General features: G+C 42.7%; 1 protein-coding gene across 6 annotated transcripts in view; it reads right to left on the reverse strand.

The window, feature by feature from the left end:
* Positions 1–20,554, reverse strand: part of USP44 (ubiquitin specific peptidase 44) — a 38,908-nt gene extending 18,354 nt beyond the window's left edge. For 2 of the 6 annotated variants that reach the window (XR_012476254.1, XM_074226608.1), the window contains exons 1-2: positions 18,885–19,915; positions 1,841–3,348 (exon numbers count right to left, since the gene is read on the reverse strand). Coding sequence is in view for 5 of the 6 variants with exons in the window: in XM_074226608.1 (XP_074082709.1) it covers positions 1,841–3,274 (1,434 nt within the window). In the remaining variant the exon portion in view is untranslated. Of the gene's footprint in view, positions 1–1,840; positions 3,349–3,672; positions 5,064–18,884; positions 19,916–20,473 lie in introns of those variants that run through there. The other 4 variants (XM_074226610.1, XM_074226611.1, XM_074226612.1 and 1 more) reach the window with 4 other exon arrangements.
* Positions 20,555–22,179: the final 1,625 nt, after the last annotated feature.

Genomic DNA, 22,179 nt, shown 5'->3' on the forward strand with positions numbered 1-22,179 from the left:
AGGGCAGCTAGGTGGCAGAGTGGACAGAACACTGGTCTTAGAGTCAGAAGGATGAAGTTCGAATCCCGTCTCAGATATCTGACACTTCCTAGCTGTGTGACCCTGGGCAAGTCATTTCACCCTGACTGCCTCATATCCAGGGCCATCTCCAGTCATTCATGATTCCTATCTGGCCACTGGATCCAGATGGTTCTAGAGGAGAAAGTGAGACTGGTGACCTAACACAACCTCCCCACTCTAATCCAATTCACGTGCTTGTCATTACATCACTTTCCTGAAGTCACGATCTACTTCCAAAATGAAGAACAAGCATCCTCCTCCTCCTCCTCCTCATCATCATCAACAGAGGCAATACTCAAGCCCATGTCTTTTGGACCTTGAGGCCTACTTTCAATCCACTATGCCATCTGGCCTCTCAGAGAACATCCTTAAAGAGAAATAGTTTTCCACTAAAACAATTCACTAATAAAATAGAACAAAATCTGATTGCAAAAGTAGCCAAAAAATTGGCACAGGCCACCAGGGAGAACAAGATGGGCACCACTAGTATCAAAGACAACTTACTCTGTAACAAACTGTGGCACTACATTTATTTTGCCTCTATAAAAGGTAGGAAATGGTTATTAAGACTCACAGGTACACTATACTCTAAAATTGATTACATATGAAATCTATAAAAGTAATTTCAAAGAAACATGTTGCAAAAGTGACATGATCACCAAGAAGATCTTTAATAAGGGATAGCTTGTGGGAGAAAAGAACAAACACAAAACAGTCTTAGAACAGCCTTAAAGCAGAGCTGAAAAATAAGCTTATCTCAAGAAAATGGCGATCCTTCTTTCTCCATCAAGTCCAAACTCTACTGGAGATCTGTAGTTTTGACCAAGGCCCTTCTCCCACCACCTCTAAAACACAGATGAATAGAGGAAACAGGGATGCCAGACAGACATTTTCAAGTCCACAGATTAATAGTTCTCTATAGTAAAGCATTATAGATGACAGAAAAGAACTTTGAAGACAATCTCATCCAGCCCTGAAACTGGGAATTGAGCTGGAGGCAATGGCCAAGATGGCCAAGTCCTTCTTCTGCCTCAATATTTAGTTTCATCTAGTTGCATTTTGTCAAGTTAATAAGGTTTTATTTATTTTTTAGTTTTTGCAAGGCCATGACATGCCCAAGGTCACACAGCTAATTAATTTTTAAGTATCTGAGGTGGATTTGAAGTCAGGTTCTTATTCAGTACTTACTAGGTACCAGATGGTGTTAAATACTGAAGATACAAAGAAAGAAAGAAAAAAAATCTTCAGAAGAAGTCCCCTTTCTAAGGGCCTGTGACTTAGCAATTTTATTCTACATCAAAATCATCTTCCCAAGAACCCCAAGGTCCAAATAGTTCCCTTTATTCTTTATAGTTAATGCCCCGCTACTTTTCCTTCAGATTATCTTCTCTGATCCTAATTTTTAGTCCAGTTCTCACTCAAAGTTTTTGGTTTGTTTTTTAAGGCAGCAGCATCACTATACCAAACACTTGTCTTATCCTCACATGTTGCAAAAACTGGCTAGTATGAACTTTGGAAATATTCCATCGGGGGGGGGGATCATCAAAAGCAGAGCATCGTGAATATTGAAGTTAATATTTCTAATGTTAGAAATGTTTTGTATTCCTTTGAGCTGACTCCTCTCAACATGTCTGTAAAACAATCTTTTCTGACCTAAAAATCTTCTTTGCTCACTAGTTCTCCTGAGGTGGGATTCCACCTTCTCCATTTAGGATGGCTTACTCAATAGAGCTTCCCAAAACGTCACCCAAACTGAAAACACAACAAAAACAGCTCATACCTGACTAAGAAGTTGTCCATGAAAGATGGTATTCACCACATTCAAAACCTGCTTGATAAGTTTCTTCTGAGTGCTGGGAATGAGGGCCGGATACCTGGCGCCCGTCGTCTCCAGCTCCTGCTGGACCTTATCCAGCAGCTCACAGAGGAACTCCTGAGCGTCTTGCTGGGCGTACCCTCGGAAAGCCGGGATCAACCTCCAGACCGAGTGCAGCATGGCAAAGGGGGACACCAAGGCCCACTTCCCCGACCACATGACTTGGAAAAGAGTATGCAGTTCATGACAAAGAGAAATGTATTTGGAACTCGGCTCCCTGGGCTGAATAAGTTCCATGCTCCGGCTTTTCGATGCCCCACCACTTAAACCTGAAGACAGACTTGGGCGTCTCAACCCAGGAGGGCCTTTATATTTTTCTTGATTTTCTTTTATGTGAAACATAGAATCCAAAAGTGGTGGGTGTTTACAGGAAGCTCTAGTCTTCCCACTAGCAGCCATGGCCAGCAATTCTTGAGTCTGGTTCAGATCCAGTTTTAAAAAACATTGCCGAAAAATAAGTAAATGACTCAATACCTGCAAAATAGAATTCATATAGCAGGTGTTACCCAAATTCCTCAATCCTGTTACCCCAGGTGTCACAGTGGGTCTTCGTTTGATAGGGGAATCGCTCACTTTTCTTAACCTTATTTCATGTGAGGTAGACACTTTTTTACTAGTCACTGGTGATGCTGGGCTCTGAACAAGTTGCTTTATGGGGAGCATTTCCATAATGCCTGACCTGGCAAGGTCTTGCAGACGGGAACTTTTCCTCGGAGGCATTCGCTCCAATTCTGCCTTAAACTGGCGCTTCAGTTCCTGTCGCCGTCTTCTGGCTTCTTCTCTCTTCACTTCTGCTTCTTCCCGATGTCTTTCTTCTTGTAATCTCCTTTTCCCAAGAGGAGTTTGTTCAAACCAAGATCTAAATACTTTGCCCATTAGCATCCGCCTCCTGTGCCAAAGAGCAGTGAACATCTGATCTTCGTTTCGAAGGAGAGCTTGGGCACCACCATGGGAAGGATAGGAGTCGTCACTGGTCCCCATGGAGCGCAAAATCCTTCCACTGCGAGTAGTGCAGTCATAGTTCTGACTTTTGATGGCATTCAGTGTACTCCGCAGTAACTTCAAGTCCCCGGTTGCAGTGTCGTTAAGAACGTAGTCATCACAGAGATAACAGAAAACATACAACTCATTCACCTCCAATGCGACTGGATGGTTACTATCTTGAAAGTGCTTGAGTGCGTGTTCCTCAATGTATCTTCCACACGCCACATGAGAACAGCTAAGGCAAGCCCACACCGAGTCTGTGGTATTACAATCCACACAGTGCCATTTTTGAGGACTGAGGATGGAATGATCTTGAGCAAGCCGAAGCCGCCCAACATGCTTGCATTTATCCATTGTTAATATTGATGTAGTCTAGCTGAGAAATATATAATCCAAATGAGTCTTTGTCCATAATTTGGATCTGAAAACTAAACACAAAAGAATATCAGTTTCTACTACAATTAAAACAATTTTTTTCAGCACAATAGTAATTTTAGAAGCTACTGCACAATGCTCCTTTCTTATTTCTGATCTGCTTGTCAAAGTTAGCAGGTAGTCCTTTTCATTTTTGTAGCCTTTATTTCCTTGAGCTCTCCCTATGACTTTCCTTACTCCCTTCTCTCATTAAGCACACTTCATTTGGCTCTATTTAACTGATGACTAACACTTATACGGTGAGGAGCAGCTTCATCTACATTAACTCAGTTGATCACCTCCTTAATTTCCCCTTAAGGTTATTTGACCACTTATACCTCTCTCCTCACTTTATCAGAGAAACTTCGAGGGAAAACCATCCTTTCCTTTTTCTTCAAGGCTTCTCCCCTTCACCACTCCATCCTCTGAAATGTGGCTCCCCATCTCACTCAGCTGACTGTTCTCTCCAAGGTTACCAATAATCTCTAGATGGTTAACTCCATTGGCTTCTCAGTCCTCAATTTCTCCACACTCTTCTTAGTATCTCTCGAGCTGTTCCTTAAGGGCTCTCTTGCTTACTCCCTCTTCTTTGGGTTTTCATGACCTGCTCTCTACTGGTTTTCTCCATTCCTCAGCCAGTGCTAATTATCAAAATCCTGCCCCCTCTCGCCCTTCCGTAATGTATCCCAAGGCTCTAAACTGGTTCCTCTTCTCTACCCTCTTTTTGGTGACCTCCTCAACTCCCATCAGTTCAACTGCCATCCCTCTGCAGGTGACTCCCAGATCTCAACATCCAGTTCTGATGTCTCTCCCAAGTTCCAGTTTGACATCACCAACTGCCTATTGAACTTTTACAAATGCAAGTCCCATGGGAATTTCAAACAGGACTCTTTATCTACCCACCACCAGCACCACCACCACACTTCTTCCATGCCACTTCCCAAATCCCCTAATTCTATTAAAAGCACCAAGACCCTTCCTGGCATCTGGGTTTCCAACTTCTCCTCAGCTCTTCGTTCTACCTAGCATCCCAATTCCAGCCAGTTGGCAAGGCTCATAAATTCCACATTCCTCTCTCTCTTGCTACTCTCCCCTTTTCTCTACTCATACAAGCCACCAACCCTAATTCAGGTCTCTATTACCTGTCATGTTAAACCAAGGGTCACCTTCCTTCTAATCAATCTATACACATACCTATTTAATAACCATCTCCCCTCAAAAAGTCCACAACTGTACTGTTGTGGAGCTATGACTTCAGTGAGCCATTCTGAAAAGAAATCTTGAACTCTTCCTAGAAAACTAACATATTGATCATACTTTCTGACCCAGCTACCATATAATTACTAGACCTGTATCTCTAAAATATTTTTTTAAAAGAGAGGAAGTTCTATATGTACACATGTATAGCAATCTCAAGGCAGGCATGAGTTGGGAACAAATGCTAGAGAGAACTGACACAATGCATTCAATTATAAAGGAAAAATATCCTTGAAAGACTCACAAATCACAAGTTCAAGGGAATGAAAACAAAAAATGCCATTCTCTAATTAATAAAGGTGATCAATTTGAAATGTAGAGACATGCAGTTTTTTAGACATGGTATAGTCAATGTAAAAATGTGTTTTGTTGAATGGAAACATATGTGTGGATATATATACATATATATATATATGTTTTTCTGAGTTTATTTGTTAGGAAAAGAAACAGGTTAATTTTAAATATACTTGTTATTTGAAAAATAAAATTAAAAAAATTACTCTTCAAAAATAAACTCCCCCTCTTCCACCCACCTTGGGTAGAGGGAATATATCCCAATGGCTGGTGCACAGTTAACATGATACATTCTGGGTGATTTACTAGGTTTCTAAATGAAATCCTCGCTTCAAAGTCTCTCCCCTCTGCTTCCCAGACACTCCTGCTCAACATGCTGGGTTTCATTAGGTACCTTTGACAAGACTGCTGCCTCCTATGCCTGGAGTCTCCTTCCTCCTAGGCCAATCTCATGCCCAGCCCCTCCAAGAGAAGGGCTCCACTAATTCCCCAGTTAACTGTACCCACTCTACCTGAAATGATTTTTTTTTTTTACTTTGTACAGATTCTGTATCAAGTCATAGTCATGTATGTTGTTCCCTCCAACAGGAAGGTCCTTTAAAAGCTAGGTGGTCTTGCGCTGCCTTACACAATGCTTGTTGTATAGCAGATTAATGCTCTTTAAAAAAATTTTTTTTTAACTTTTTGCAAGGCAAATGGGGTTAAGTGGCTTGCCCAAGGCCACACAGCTAGGTAATTATTAAGTGTCTGAGGCCAGATTTGAACTCAGGTCCTCCTGACTCCAGGGCCGGTGCTCTATCCACTGTGCCACCTCGCCTCCAGATGAATGCTCTAGCTCAGCGTCACTCCCAACTCCTCCGCAGACACTTTTCTCAATGATCACCAACGGCTCAACCCAAACAGCTTCTGGAGAGGCCAAATTCAGCCTTTGATTGTAACAAAATTGCACCCTCTAGTGGGCAGACGCTAGCCATGCCTATTTTTCCATTTTCCTTTCAGATAGGTAAACTTTTTACAATACGAAGGGAGGACTCCAAATTTTCTCCCACTAGTATTGAGGTTTTCATTTTCCAGTAATTGCTTCTAAGTGCTGTGGGAAGTTCCCTTGATCTTTTTCTTGGGGGATCTTAACATTCAGAACATCACTGCTCTTTAGCATTCATTTCTTTGCCTACAAATTGGTCTCTTGGGGAAAAAAGGGGAAAAGGGAAAGAAAAATAGCTGTGCTGTTTTCAACAAACCCAAATCACCTGTGGGTATGTGAAAGCTGCACTCCTGTCAGCAAAGGGTTAAAGGGAGAGGGAGAACTTGTAGAAAGGATGGGGAGAACTAGGGCAGACAACAGGTCAGTTCAGCATATCCAGAACTGGTTGCATGGCAGACCCCAAAAGAAGACATAGATGGAGGAGGAGATCTCCAGGAAACTATTCAGGCCTTGGGATCTGTATTTGCTTTAAGCAGTTTAAAATTGAAAACGACTTTGACATAAGACACAAATGGTATGCTTGTAAAATCTGGAAATGGTATATAGACTGAGGATGATCAGGGAATGGGCTTAGGTGACTTTCCCAAGGTCACACCGTCTTTGCGGCTGAAGCAGGACTCCAGGGCCAGGGCTCTATCCACTGAGCCATCTCATAACAGAGAAAGAAGCATGCTGGGGTGAAGGTGTTAGATGAATTTAAAAGTCTTTAGTGGCTAGAGTTTTAGTTTGTCTTAAGCTCTGGGAATTGAAATGGATTGTAAAGTACTTTGAATGTGCAATGGCTGCACAGAGAGCTATGGTGACTGTCTTCATCCTCCTTGGTCTGTAACAGAAATACCGCACTCAGTTTGGGGCACCACAGTTTGGGAGGACGTCGTAAGCCAGAAAGCATCCAAGGCATGGATGGAAAAGGGAGCACCTTTAAATCAATGACCCAGAATGGATACTTGAAGGCACTGGGGGATATTTAACCTGAAGAGAAGAAAACTCAAGGGTGATCAGATTATTATCAATTATTTTAAGGCAGAAAACTGGAGAAAAAATTTAGGTCTATGGAAAAGACATATGAATTGTTGCAAAAAGTTGCTTCAGTGAGCAGAACAGGAGAACATGAGTCACAGAACCAGCAATATTGGACCAACGACCAAGTCTGAAAGACTGAACTATGCTGCTTATAACAATGATCCGGGCTAACTCAGGATGAAAATCTGTTTCAGAGATCTGAGTGAGTGAGTGCAAACTGAAATATATTTTTCACTCATTTTTCCTGCTTGTTCTCCCTAAATATGGTTCATACGGAAATATATTCCATATGATTTCACATATACAATTTATAGTATATTGCTTGCCTTCTCAATGAGTGGGGAGGAACCAAAGTTAAACAAAAATGTGAAAATCAAACAAAACATACAAATCAAGTAATAGTTCTTACCCACTGCTCCTATTCTATTCGGTCTCAAAGGGCAGAACCAGAAGCAATGGGAAGAAGTTACAAAGAAGCAATTAACTTTAGGCCTGATGTCAGGGAAATCCTTCCAACCAGAGATGCCCCAACGTGGAACAGATTGATTTGGGACATAGTGGCTGCCTACTACCCCAGAGTTTTGGTCCTATTAGTCAATCTGATAGTTGTTTTATTCTGCATTTCTCTAATCAAAAGTGATTTAGAGCATTTCTTCATATGACTATAGTTTTTATTCTTCATCTGAAAACTATCAACTGAGGAACCTGGCCTTAGTTCAAATTATTTCTTCCCCTCATTCCTCAACACAACAGCCACACTCTACCACAGAATACACATAACTGGGCTGAGTCTTGTTTGTATCTTCCTATTTCCTGTTCACCTGCTGAACTCTTACATATACATATATATATACATATACATACACACATGTATATATGTTTAATATTTTTTCAGTTACACACAGATAGTTTTCAAAATTGATCTTTTCATAAGCTTTTGAGTTCATTTTTCTCCCTTCCCCCTCCCTATGACAGTAATCTGATATAGGTTATACATCTTAACAATACACATCTGTAAAGCATCTGTGTATGTTTGCATGTATATACGTATGATGTTCCCATCAAAATTGTTAGTTGTGGGGGCAGGGAGCTAAACTTATCATTTTATCACTGCTTATAACTATCCTAAACCAAACTTTGCCTTCTATCATCCCTATAAAAATTTTAAATTATGTGGCCTTTAAAATCATTGGCACTGGGGCAGCTAGGTGGCGCAGTGGATAAAGCACCTGCCCTGGAGTCAGGAGGACCTGGGTTTAAATCCGGTCTGAGACACTTAATAATTACCTAGCCGTGTGGCCTTGGGCAAGCCACTTAACCCCGTTTGCCTTGCAAAAACCTAAAAAATAAAATAAAATAAAATCATTGGCATTTTAAAATATAATAGAACAAGGGTTGGATCAAGACTCAGTGAAGCTGGGTTCAAATCATAGCACTGTTATTCATTCATTCCACACGCAAGGTTAGCTCTCCTTGTATGTTTTTTTTTTTGGCAAGGCAACGGGGTTAAGTGACTTGCCCAAGGCCACACGGCTAGGTAATTATTAAGTGTCTGAGGTCAGATTTGAACTCAGGTCCTCCTGACTCCAGGGCCGGTGCTCTATCCACTGTACCACCTGGCTGCCCCAAGGTTAGCTCTCTTTGGCCTTCAATGACCTTATCTGTAAAATTTGGACAGAGAGGGGTGGCTAGGTGGCGCAGTGGATAGAGCACTGGCCCTGGAGTCAGGAGTACCTGGGTTCAAATCCGGTCTCAGACAATAATTACCTAGCCGTGTGGCCTTGGGCAAGCCACTTAAGTCCATTTGCCTTGCAAAAACCTAAAAAAAAAAATTTGGACAGAGAGTCTTTCTGCTCAAGCTCTGATCCCATGAATCAAATACTAAGGAATATCTTCCATACCTGGATTTAAATCTATATTGGGGGTTAAAGCTGGGCTAATTTCAGAATTTCAACTGTTAATTCTGCAACAGAAGAATAGTTTAAGATCTCACTTAGAGGGGGCAGCCAGCTGGCACAGTGGATAGAGCACCGGCCCTGGAGTCAGGAGGATCTGAGTTCAAATCTGACCTCAGACACTTAGCAATTGCCTAGCTGTGTGGCCTTGGGCAAGCCACTTAACCCCATTGCCTTAAATAAATAAAAATAAAAAAAAAAGATCTCTCATAGAGACCTAATATTAAATCGTATACACTTTGACTCACCAGTGATGGTTTTACTTTTCAGGGAAAGAACCAAAGATGTTCACCTATGGTAAGGCTATCAAGCCCCAAGGCAAAAAATGAGGCTAAACTGCAATCTGGTATTAAAAAAAAAATTATAACAGATCCCTGACCCTGAGAACCTGACAGCTATCTTTAGATTCCACTATCTAGGAAAACATGTGCTCAATTCATCAGCAAGTCCAATGTAGTTCTCTTCCCTTACCCCTTTCAATCTTGTCCAAAGACTTGAGCTTGGCACAGCGGTGAACAGGATGGGAAGAAGCTCTTGTTTTTGTTCAGTCACTGAGTGTCCAGCTAGCTCTTTGTGACCCTATGGACCACAGTACACGAATACCACCCATTGGCTATCTTGACAAAGATCCTCAAGTGGTTTGCCATTTCCTTCTCCAGTGGAAGTAAAAAGGGGTTAAATGACTTTTCCAGGGTCACACAGTTTCTAAGTGTCCAAAGCTGCATTGGAACAAGTCTTCTTGACTCAGGTCCAATGTTCTATCCACTGAGCCACCTACCTGTGTCCAGAATAAAATAGGCTACTGTTTTATTAACGCAGGAAGGTGATTTTTGTATTTACTGACCTCACCTTCTGAGTGCCTCAGATTTTCTCATGAACTAAGTGGCTGACTTTGCAGAGGGGTTTACAGGAGGCGCGTTCAACCCACCACCCTCAAAAAGCCCTTTCGTGCGTGGGGCATGGCATTTCATTATCAGACTCACTGATAATATTGGTTACATTGTAGCCATAAATAAATATTAAATTCTCTGTGCTACACTTGGCAAACTTTCGTTGGACAATGAGGCCCAGAAGAGCTAAAAGGTTGGATGTTCATGCTGCATTATCAAAAGCGCAGACAAGTGGACGAAATCTGCCTCAGGACTGACCAGTCTAGTACTATTTACCAGCAGCAGTCTTAATCTAAGTGCTGTATCATAGTTCTAGAAAGATGGCTTAAACCAAGTCCCTATATTACATCAAAACATGGACAAAACAGCCCATTCAAACTCCCCACCCTTAAGAGAAGGGGAAAGGACACAAACTCTCACAGGAAAAACTAAACAGAAAAAAAAATGAAGTAAAACAAATTTTTCCCAATGAATCAATATTACCTGAGTCAAAGAAAGCAAGACTAAATTTCTCAAATGAGATTACATAATTATATTTCAACAAGACAAAATGGATATGCTTTCAACCCTACAAAGTGATTTAGAACCAAATCAAGATATAATAAAAAGATCTGATATCTATGAAATTGAAAACTATCACTGAAGGAAGAAATCAAGATGATGGGCAAGAGGAGCGGCAACGCAGAAAACACAGCAAGGACCTCAACGAAGTAGCCTCTGAAGCCTGGAAAGACTCAGGTCGGAGACAAGGAGCACAAGCAAAGAAACACTGGAGCTGAGGATCTAGTGACCTCAAGGACTGTCCAGGGTCCAGGGAGCGTGACTATGTCTGGGAAAACTGGCCATCAGTCTAGCCCAAGTCAGCTTCAGAGCAACACAACACATCACATCACATCACACACAAGAAGCTCCAATGAATATATAACCTAACTGTGAAAGGCAAAGGAGAAGGGTAAAAAAAGAAACGCCTTTCAGATCTATAGGAAAACAGATCTACATCTAAACAAGTGATAGAAATCAACAATTTTAATTTGGTATGCAATTTAAGAAACCTTTGCACAAAGAAATTTAATAGACTAAAAATAAGGAAAATGAATGGAAAAAATCTGAATAAGGTTCTATGATAAAGTAATTTTCTTTAAAAGTAAATTTCATTTCCAAGATGTATTAAGGAAATGATTCAAATTCATAGAACTTAAGAGTCACTTTCCATTTTATATGAAAAAGAAATCTGAGGTGTGAATGAGCAATTTTCTTATTTCCTATTTTTCATTTTAGATTTTTGCAAGGCAATGGGGTTAAGTGACTTGCCTAAGGTCACACAGCTAGGTACCAAACAAGCAATTTTCAAAGAAAGAAATTCATGCTATTGATAATTTTTTAAAAAAAATCTCTAAATCGTTATTAGATTTAAAATAAAACAACTTTAAGGTTCTATTCATCAGACTAGCAAATGAGACAAAAATGGAAAAATGACAATTGGGGGAGGGGCAGTGGCAAAACAGACACACCAGTGTACTGTGGTAGGGGACCTGTGAACTGGTTCAGTCAATTTACAAAGTAATTTAGAATTATACTCACATAAAGTTAACCAAACTGAGTATATACCCTTTGACCCCACTATACACTACTACAAGGGCCAAAGGCTAAAGAAATCAAAGAAAAAGTGAAAGGATCTACGTATCCAAAAAAATATTAAGAGCAACTCTTTTCATGCAGCCAAAAACTGAAAGCTAAGAGGCAGACTGACCTCCTATTTGGGGACTGGGTAAACAAGATAAGCAAACTGATAAATGAATGTAACAAAATAGGACATAATAGTACCTTAAGAAATGATGAAACACACAATTCCAGAAGAAACTGGACTTTTATGAACTAAAGAAAAGTAAAATAAGCAGAAGAAGAACGGTGTGGACAGTGATAACATCATAGAGAAAAATAACTTTTAAAGACTTGAGAATTCTAAGCAATTGCAAAATAAGGAAGACAAAACCCAAAATCCCACATGCCATTTAACAGTATTATACTTTATTTTTTTTGGGGGGGGGGTTGTTTGCATGGCAATAGGGTTAAGGTCACACGGCTAAGTAATTATCCAGTGTCCTCCTGACTCCAGGGCCAGTGCTCTCTCCACTGTGCCACCTAGCTGCCCCACAGTGACGTACAAAAGTATTTACAGTGGTTCTTTTCAAAATGGCAAAAACTCAATAAACAGAAACATCAATCTACTGGGAATGACTAAATAAAATATGGCAAATGAATTTACTACACCTTAATATAATGAAATGGCTAGTTTTGGAGAAAAATAAAAAGACTAGTAGGAACTCATGCTAAATTGAGTAGACCCAGAGAACAATTTATACAATGACATTATTAAAAACAAAAAACAAAAAACAAATACAGAGCTCCATACTCTCCTCAATGAAAGGAGAAATCCCAATTCCAGAAGATGTGACAAATTACCCAGTATGGTGACAGACTCAAAATGAAGAATTGAGACATATGTTTTTTGGACATAGCCAATCCAGAAACTTACCTTGCCTGACCATGCAATAAGAGCTTTCATTTTCTTTATCTTTTTGGTTGGGGGAGGTAGAAGGGGGAGAAAATAATGACCCCCCCCAAAAAATGCTTGCAATGTAAAACAGGCATGTTTCAGGAAAAAAAGGGAAAAAAAGCAGAAAATGTATATTTCTGAACATCTTAGAGATCATTGAAGTATACAATTTAAAAGAATCAATTTATATCATTAAATCTAATTAAATTTAAAAAGAAAAAACTCCATAAAAACAAAAAATGAAAATAAGTCACTGCAAATGAAAAATAAAATTATCTGAAGCTAATCAAAATTATATGGCAAAATGAGCATCTATAACAATTGGAAAATGACAAGATTAACAAATAAAGAATAAGGAATCCATAACCTCTAACTACAGAAAGTAATGCATGAAGCAGAAAAATTCTAGACTGATATATTTACAAAATAATTTTAATGAATTATTTAAAGAACAATCTCTAATATTAAACCATTTTCCAAAAAAAGCAGAACGATATTCTACCAAAATCTCAGAGATAAATAGGGTTCAGATTTCTACACCAGAAGAAATAAAGCAGAGAAAGAACAAGATTTCATTAATGAACATGAAAGTAGCAATAGCAAATAATTACTCTTTATGAACAAGATAGATTTATATTGGGAAGTTTAAAGTTAAACAATTAAACAATTAGCATTATATTATATTTAAAAATAGAAATAAAATCGACAAAACAGAGCACTCAAAGGAAAAAAAAATAGAAGTAGATGAATTAAAGGACCTTTTCTTAATATGATCAAAAGCATTACCAAAGAAAAGAGACAGCATTATTTGCAACAAAGAGTGAAAGGTTTCCCAGTCAGGCACAAAAATGAAGCCAACTATCTCCATTATGCCATGTCTCACAGAGTTCACATAGCACAAGATAGGTTCCTGGTGAAAAAGACAAGAAAAATATAAAGGGCTAGGAATTGACTCAATCAAAATTGTCTCTACATGATGACAATGTTTTTACTTAGAAAACATCAGAGAATCAATCAAAAAACTAATAAAGAGAAGTGCTTCCACCTTTTCATTCCTGTTAAAGGATGTACCACCATAATCCCAGTTATACAAGTCCAAAATTCCAATTACAGCCACTCTCCACATTCACTCGGGAACCAAGTCTTGTTAATTCTTCATCCCCAACTTCTCACGTCAGCTCTTTCCAAGACCACCAACCTAGCTGGTCAGCATCAGCTCTCCTACATCTGGACAACCTCCTCACTCTCCAATACATTGTCCACAAAGATGACCAATTCCTAAAACATCAGTGTGATGGATCACTTTACTCCCCTGCTCAAGAAGCTACTCGGGCTTCTTATTGCCTTCTAAGATCAAATACAAAATCCCCTGAGGGTCCCAGCCTAGTGTCACAGGCTTACTGCCCATGCTTCCTCAGCATCTTCCCACGGCTGCAGGAACATCCCAGGGATAACTTCCTCACCACTTCTGCCTCACCAGTCCAGTCTCTCCACAGCAGCTGAATTCAGCTACCTTCGGTCTTCCCCCAGCCTCACTAGCCCTGAAAGTACTTTGTATTAATTTTGTATCTTTTGTGTATTGTAACAAATTTGTTGCCATCCTCCACCCACCACCAGGGAAGCTTCTGGAGGACAGGAATCAGTTTATTTTTTGTCTTTGCATCTCCAGCATCCTGCAGTGTTGGCCCAGAATAGCTCTTTTAATAAATGTCTGTTGAATTGAAATCCACCAAAATAGTAAGATTTTTGTATTTCACTAACAAAAAGAAATGGAAAAACCCATTAAATATAATATGTGTTAAACAGCTGGGAAGTTAAACTAACACACACACACAGACTTCTATAAATATTATTATAAAACTATTTTCACAGAAATAAAACAGAACTTCTAAAAAAAGTTAGAGAATCCACATCAATGCCATAAAAATGATATTACTAAATAAATTAAATTACAATCAACAGTCTACTAAACCATGGAGGTCATACTTTAGGTTAATTTTAAAGCAATAACAAAATTCATACAGAATAATACATAATCAAAAACAATGGTGGAGAGTGAGACTAAAAGGAGCTTGGGGGGCGGCTAGGTGGCGCAGTGGATAGAGCACTGACCCTGGAATCAGGAGGACCCGAGTTCAAATCCATTTGCCTTGAAAAAAACCTAAAAAAATTTCTTTAAAAAAATAAAAAATAAAATAAAAGGAGCTTGGGCATTTTCATATATCAAATCCCATTATAAAACAGTAATTATGATATTGGACCAGAAATAGAAAAAGTAGCCAGTTGAAGAAGTTATTTATTACAGGTGCATTATTCCATATAGTAAAGGTCATAAAATATTAGAGTAAAGAACTCTTTATTCATTAGGAACTACTGGGAGGGGTGGCTAGGTGGCACAGTGGATAGAGCACTGACCCTGGAATCAGGAGGACCCGAGTTCAAATCCAGCCTCAGACACTTAATAATTACCTACTGTGTGGCCTTGGGCAAGCCACTTAACCCCACTGCCTTGCCAAAAAAAAAAGGACTACTGGGGAAAGAAGGATAGGTGATTGGGATAAAAGATTAAAGCAGAACCACTATACACTACAATGAATTTCAAATATTCTACACATTTAAAAAATCACACTTTTCAAAAGTTAAGAAATTATAGAGAAGAGGTGACTTTATAACTGCCTATGACAAATTATGAAATGATTTATTAACAACTACAAATACAAAAGTAAGAAGTTTTGGAATAAATGAAAGCTACTAGGGAAAAAAAAATCTTGACCTGAAAAAAATCTCTGCAGGAACAAACTGGTAAAAGAAAATTCAGAATCGGGGTGGCTAGGTGGTGTAGTGGATGAAACACCGGCCCTGGAGTCAGGAGTACCTGGGTTCAAATGCGGCCTCGGACACTTAATAATTACCCAGCCGTGTGGCCTTGGGCAAGCCACTTCACCCCGTTTGCCTTGCAAAAACCTAAAAAAAAAAAAAATTCAGAATCTACAGGGAAACCAACAAATAGTCTAAGTCATTTCTCAATGGAGTAGTCCAAGAATATATAAAATGTTCTTCTGATACTACCTCTAGGAAAAAAAAAAGAGGTGTTCCTAAGATCACTATTCATTGAGAATTTTTCCATCCACAACAGATACAGGATTCCCTTTGCCCCTTCCTGCAATAATATCATGACTTTCTAATTCCTTTTCCTCTGAAAAAGCTAAAGTGCCTTCACTTTCAATCTCATGATACATCTGAAAAACAGAGAGATGAAAAGGTCAAGTTACCAGAGACTGATTGATAGAAGCTACACTCCCAAGTCCATGAGGGAGGGCCCTTGTCAAAGGCCAAAAGGATAAGACTAGAATCAGTCTTCAGAATCTTGGTTCTTTTCCTCTGAGATCTACTGAAATTCCTCTAATTCCCTTGCTTTAGTCTCCCCCTTCCCCTAATCTCCAACATATCATTCCCTTGACTTTCCCATGAACAGGACTGATCATCCCACTCCTGTTTAAAGAGGAACAGTCCCCCACTAAAAAACAAATTCTTCAGCAAGGCATTCAAGGCTTCTAACATTTGGCTTCAAATTACCTTGCAATTTTATTCTAGGCTTCAGTCAAAAATTGACCCAGTTTTCTCTCCTTCCAATTCTCTGCCCCGCTGTTCTCAAGTCTGGGACAGAATCCCCACTCTTTCCCCTTATCTACCATTGAAAGAAATCCTTGAAAGCCCAGTGATTTTGGAACTTGTCCTCCACCTCTCTCCTTCCCAATACCTATTATCACTGCTTAAATGGTAAGTTACATAGGTACAGGTTTCTCACCTCTTTCTAGAGGTGAGTGGGGGCTCCATCATCTTATCTTGGACATCCAAGAATTTAGCATAGTCCCAAGAGAGCTGAATGACACAAATTAAGGGAATGCACCATGATAAATTCCTGAGGTATAGCAGAATGACTGCAGTGGATCTCCTCCCCCACCCCCTCCCATTATTTTACAGAAATTTTTAAGGATTAAAGTAATAGAATTTGAACCCTGATCAAATCCAGTGTCTTGTTATCTTTTTTCCAGAAACATAGAAAGCAGTAGATGGAGATGTAGAAGGACTTACTAGGTCAGCACAACCCAGAGTCAAACATTTTGTGTTTTAAATTGTATAATTTCACATCTCACTTCAAGTCCTTGGCTCTTTTAAGAGGATTTGTAAAAATACAATGAAAAAATGTGAAAGTATTTACATCTTCTATCTGATCATGTGTATTTTTTCTTTTCTTCAGGGAAAGTCTCTTTAGGGAACAAGCAGCAATTGCACCCTCTACAAAGACTGAATATTTCATAAAGGTTAATATAACAATCCTCAGCACTGGAAAAATTGTCAGTAGGGTTAGAGATCTACATCTTGCCCACAATGATGAAACCACAGCTATTTCAAAGCAAGCTATAACTACCACCTGCAGAGAAGATTTGAAAAACAACCAACCTGATGAGTTTCATCCTAAGTTTAGCTAAGAGCCTTTATAGTGGTGCTCTTAATGTGCACGAAGGCACTGAAGGAACATACAAAAATTCTAGATATTTTTCTCAACCACATTTTGACAGACTTTAGGACAGCAAAAACTTAAAGACCTTGCCACAGTTGCAAATTTTCATATAATTAGTATAGCAGGATAACTGAGGGGGGGAATTTAGTGTTAACTTAAACCAGTTCAAAATCTGATTTAGCTATTTGCAGAGCATTATTTTTTTCAAGCACATAATAAAGGCCTAATGAAGCAACAAGTCTCTTCCCACTTCAAAAGTTGCTACCATTTAGCTAGGTAATTAAATTATTACTGATAGGTAAAGGAATTTGTATACACATTTTGCATGGCTCTGAATTTACAAGAAATTTAACTTTTGATGACAGACCAGAAATATATTTCAGAAACTATCTATCCTTTCAGTAATCTAATTTCTGTGAAAACTATGGGTCCGTAAACATAAAAAAATATCTCACTTTAAGCAAATTAGGAAGAGAGCAAATCAGTATCACTGAAAGTGATGACTAGAATAAACTTTTAAATTGAAATATATATGTGTACACACACACACACACACACACACACACACACACACAAACACAATGCATTCTAATTCCATTAAAGCCTAGACTCCTTTTGGAGATTTTTAAAGGAAATAAATATTAAAAGTAGGCATATTCCCAGTCTTTAATCTGGCTATTTGTAGGAAGACTCAAGAAAGTCACAGTTTTAAATTCAGTTTTCAAAATAATCAATTGTTTAGATACATTCCAAACAGATTCTGTAGATGTTTAACTGGAGCCATTATTAGGTATTTTGCGTAAGAAAAGACAGGAGGATTTTTCCATTAAAGACTTCAAACAATTTTCTCCCTTCCAACAAAACAAGACAACACAACACAACTCCACCCTCAATCTATGTGGATAAGAAAGGATTTATAGCCAAAATTGGGAGGTTACCACTGCTTAATCTGGTTTTCTACATTCTGGTTTTTTCCCCTTAGGTCCTGCACAGTTGATTCAAGAAAACTGTCCTTTATTTCGTTTTTATCTCATAACAATACAACACTTTTCCTGTTAGGTGTGATGCTTTCCTATGGGTGGTTTAGGCACCTCTTCCCAACTGGGCCGAAACCTGAAAAGAGCCTTAGTCAGAGAACTGAGGAGTCTGCTCCTTCTTGTCCACCTCTCCAAGTTTCTTTTCTCATCTGAAAACAGCAACAACAACCAAAAAACCCAGGGATGATATCTCCACTTGTGTTAATAACTTTGCAAACCGTAGAACCTTATAAAATATGACCTAGTTTGATGATTCCCTATTCTTTCTGTTTCTTTCCTGAATTTAACCTTTGATGACCCTGGAATCCTCTTCCACCTGAGACACCTAATTTCCCAGATCTTGACAGCCCTTGCTTTTCCCTGCTTTGCCATTCTCAGTCAACCCAGTGCTGACCTGAGCCTCCAACACTAATAATAACTTGGTGACTGACTACTCTGGATCACTCCTCCTCATTTAGAAGGAATGTGGCTTGATGACCCGATCTGAGATGTATTCAAAGAATTACATTATACAACTGTTAAGTTTCTGAAAAACAAGGATGATCTTAAGCTTAATATATCACTGTCCGAACATCCCATCACCATGTATATGTATATAGGCAAACATTCATTATTGATGACTGATTTCTTAATGCAAGCTCTCACAAAAGACTTTATCCAAGAATGAATTCAGATGAATCAATATGCAGACCAGCTGCCAATACCAACCCTGAACAGCCTTTATAATACTCACTCTTCAAATAACAGGTAAAAATTTTTTACAGATTCTATTCAGAACAAGGATTTTTAACCTAGGATCCAGAGAATAGATTCCAAAATGCTCAGGACTTGGATACAAAAAAATGGTGTCTTTATTTCACTAACCCCTAACTGAAATATTAGCATTTCCTTCTATTATTTAAAGCATTATTGCCCCTAAGAAGGGATCCCACAGGCTTCATGACTGCCAAAAAAAACCCCAAAAAACCAAACCCCTACTGGTTTTAGGAGTCTTATCTTTTAGTGTTAAAAGGATGTTGCCACTAACCTGGATGGGGAGGCTATTTGATGAATTCCTTGATTGGAGTCAAGAAAAACTGAGTTTAAGTTCTGCAGTGGTTCAGGGCAAGTCACTCCCTCAACCTCTTTTAGACTTCCTCAACAGTAAAATGAAGACAATGATGGTACATGCAGTATGCAAGTTGTTTTGGGGCTAAGATGAGAATATATTCAAAGCATTCTGTATACTTTAAAGGGCTACATTAGTTTCATCCTTCTAAAAGGAGTACCAAGGCAAGCAGCACCTGGTCAGGTGAAAAAGGAATCAAGAAGTCCATTATAATCACTACCACTGCCAGGGAGATAGTAACCATCCCTAAGCTACAGCTATGGCCCAGAGGATGGGGGATTGGGGTCCTTTGTTTCTGGAATAGTTCCTTCCTTGTGATTAGCCGCTGGATGGAGTATTGAAATCCAGAAACTGACCTTAAAACACAACTGCCCACCCAGATCTGTCAAAATACGTCTCCAAATGAACACGCAATAATACCACACATGTCTTTTCCAGTCCATAAATCCAAAACCACTGCCATGATGATGATGATCTTAATTTACCGGGAAACTGGAAGTTGAGAAACTCCAGAAGACTTTTGTTCTGCCACCCCAAACCTCACTCATCCAAGATGCTCTCCTTATTTCTCTCTTCGGAAGTTATCTCGGCAGAAAATGTATCTTAATTCCTGGACCGACGCCAAGACAATATTCTGGGCTTTTTTTCTGGATTTCAACGGAAAGGTTTTGGGATGGGGGATGCGAATACAGACAAGTTAGAAAGTTAGAGACTTCTGGATCGCGGTCCATTAAGAGACACGTGAATTAGCAGAAGCCTTGCGGGAAGCGGGGTCTCCCCCTGCTTTTATTCCAACAAAAGGGTTCAGCGGGATTCCAGGAGAAAGTGAGATTTACACTTGTCTTTGTGGGTGGGACGCGAAGGCCACGGCCCACAACGCGAAGGGGGCGAGGGGCCAGCCTGGCACGGGGAGCGGTCGTGGCCCAGGGCCGGTCCCACAACGGCTCTGCGTGCCCACGAGCCGGCCCGGCTGGGCACCGCTCGCCGGAATCCCGGGGGCACGCGGCCCGCCCGGCCCGGCCCGGCCCGGGGCTTTCGGCGCGCTGCTCCGGCCCGGGGCCGCGGCGGGCGCCAAGCCGGCCCAGGAGGGCCGGGCGGGCCGGGCGGGCCGGGCGGGCCGCGTGTGCCCCGGGCCGGCCCGCACCCCGCCTTTGTCCCCCGCTCCCGCCCTTTGTGTGGCCGCGGCCCGCTCCCGGGCCCGGGTCCGGCCGCCGCCGGTAACAAAGCCGGGCCGGGGGCGGGGCCAGGTGGGCGCGCGGGCCAGGTGCGGCGGCAGGTGCAGGCGGCGGGGCCCGCCCCGCCCCCCGGCCCGGCCGTGCCCGCCGCGGCCCCGCCGCCCGGAGGCGCCGCAGCCGAGCTCCCGGGGCCGCGGCCCCCCGCGGCGCCCCGGGACCCTGCCCTGCCCGCGCCGGGGGAGCCCTCGGCCCCGCGCCCGCGCCGCCGCCGGGACCGCCCTCCGCGCGCCCGCGCCCGCGCCCGCGCCCGCGCCGCCGCCGCCGCTCACTCACCGGACGCGGCCGGCGCCGCCATCTTGCGAGCTCGCCACCCGGGGCGCCGGCGGCGGCAGCGGCGGCGGCGGCGGCGGCGGCGGGAGAAACGGCGGCGGCGGCGGCGGCGGCGGCGGAGAACCGGCCCCTGCGTCACGCCGTGACGCCGGCCCGGCCCCGCCCCCTCGCGCCCCGGCCCCGCCCCCGCGCCTCGGCGCCTCCCATTGGCGAGCTCGGCCGGGGGCGGGCCCGGGGGCGGGGCCGGGCTCCGAGTCGGGGAAGCCTCCCCGGGCGCCTCACTCTGTGAATGAACTTTGGGAAGCGCGCGCGGCGCCTGTGCTTGCAGCCCCCCGTCCGGCCCCGGGCCCCCGCCGCCACCTGCCGCGCCTCCGGGCTGGGGGGCGGCGGCGGAGCAGGGCGCGGCCGCCCCTCCGCGGGGGTCTGGCCGCGCTGTCGCCCCCAACAAGCCGCTTTCTCCAAGCCCGGGGCCCCAGCCTTGACCCCCCCCCAGGACAGGGCGAGCCCCTCAGGCTCCGATCCCCGAGGGGGGTCTCCCCGGGGGTCCCACCGCGCTGCCCAGAGCTGCCCGGGCGGCACGCGGGCACCCTGGCGGGATGCTGGCTAGTTTGGGCTGTGGTCCTTGCAAGACCCCGGACCCCGAAGAAAGGCCTCCAGCGTGCGTGCCCCGGAGGCCGGGAAGCCGGGGAGGCCAGTGCCCTTGTTTCTAAGCCGAACCCCCCCCCCCCCAGGTGCCCATCAATGCTTGGGGCACGGATAGGACCACCCAGGCAGTGAACCTGGACTTGGGTGAGGAAGCCCAGAACCCTCACCCGGCCAGCCGACCCACCCGGCATCTCCTGTAGATCCAAACCCCCCCGCACCTGCCTCGCCCCCCCCCATGCCTCCATCCCTGCCCCGGGGGGCAGGGATCGGCTCGTTTTTGTATCTGAAATCCACAGCATCCGGTGAAAAAGAAGCTTCTAGAGAACTGGGAGGGTGTCGTTAGAAACCAAATTAGCAAAGGCAAGAGATGTGTCAGAGTGCCAATAAATGGGTCATCCCGAGAGAGAAGCAGTAGCTTTGTGGCTTGGGGGGTAATTTGGGGGGGACTCGGAAGCCAGGGACACAAAAGCAACTTGATAGCCCTCCTCCTCCTCCTCCTCCTCCTCCTCCTCCTCCTCCTCCTCCTCCTCCAAAGAGGGGAGGACTGATATGGGGTCTGCCCCCTCCTTGGATTCTCTATCCCTGTGACCCCAGGGATGGACTCAACCTACCGTCTTCCACAGAGGAATGAGAAGGAATGTCAGAGAATCATGGCTAGAGCTGGCTCCAAATCCAACACTCCTCCCCCCATCTCAACACCTGGCCTCCAGGTCTCTGCTTCATTCTGTTGACACGCTGGAAGAGGTCGGTGAACTGGACGTCAGCATAAAGAAAATGAAAGCAGGGCCCGGGTGAGGAAAAGAACCCTGATCTGGGGGGTAGGTAGCCTTAGGACAATCTGACCAGCTCCAAAGGCTTGAAAATTCCAGCCAATGGGGCTTGATTGGTGGGTTCACCACCGAAGAAAACAGAAGCATCTGGGAAAGCAAACCAGGGTGAGAAAAGAAGACAATACAGAGAGGAGAAGCATGAAGACGTGAAGAATGAAGAGATGAGGCCCAGTGTCTGCTGGGACAGCCAAGATTACAAGGGACTGGAGATGAAGGAAGGCAGGAGCCGCTTAC

This window comes from Macrotis lagotis, chromosome 2 (genome assembly GCF_037893015.1).
Source record: "Macrotis lagotis isolate mMagLag1 chromosome 2, bilby.v1.9.chrom.fasta, whole genome shotgun sequence".
Lineage (NCBI taxonomy): Eukaryota > Metazoa > Chordata > Mammalia > Peramelemorphia > Peramelidae > Macrotis > Macrotis lagotis.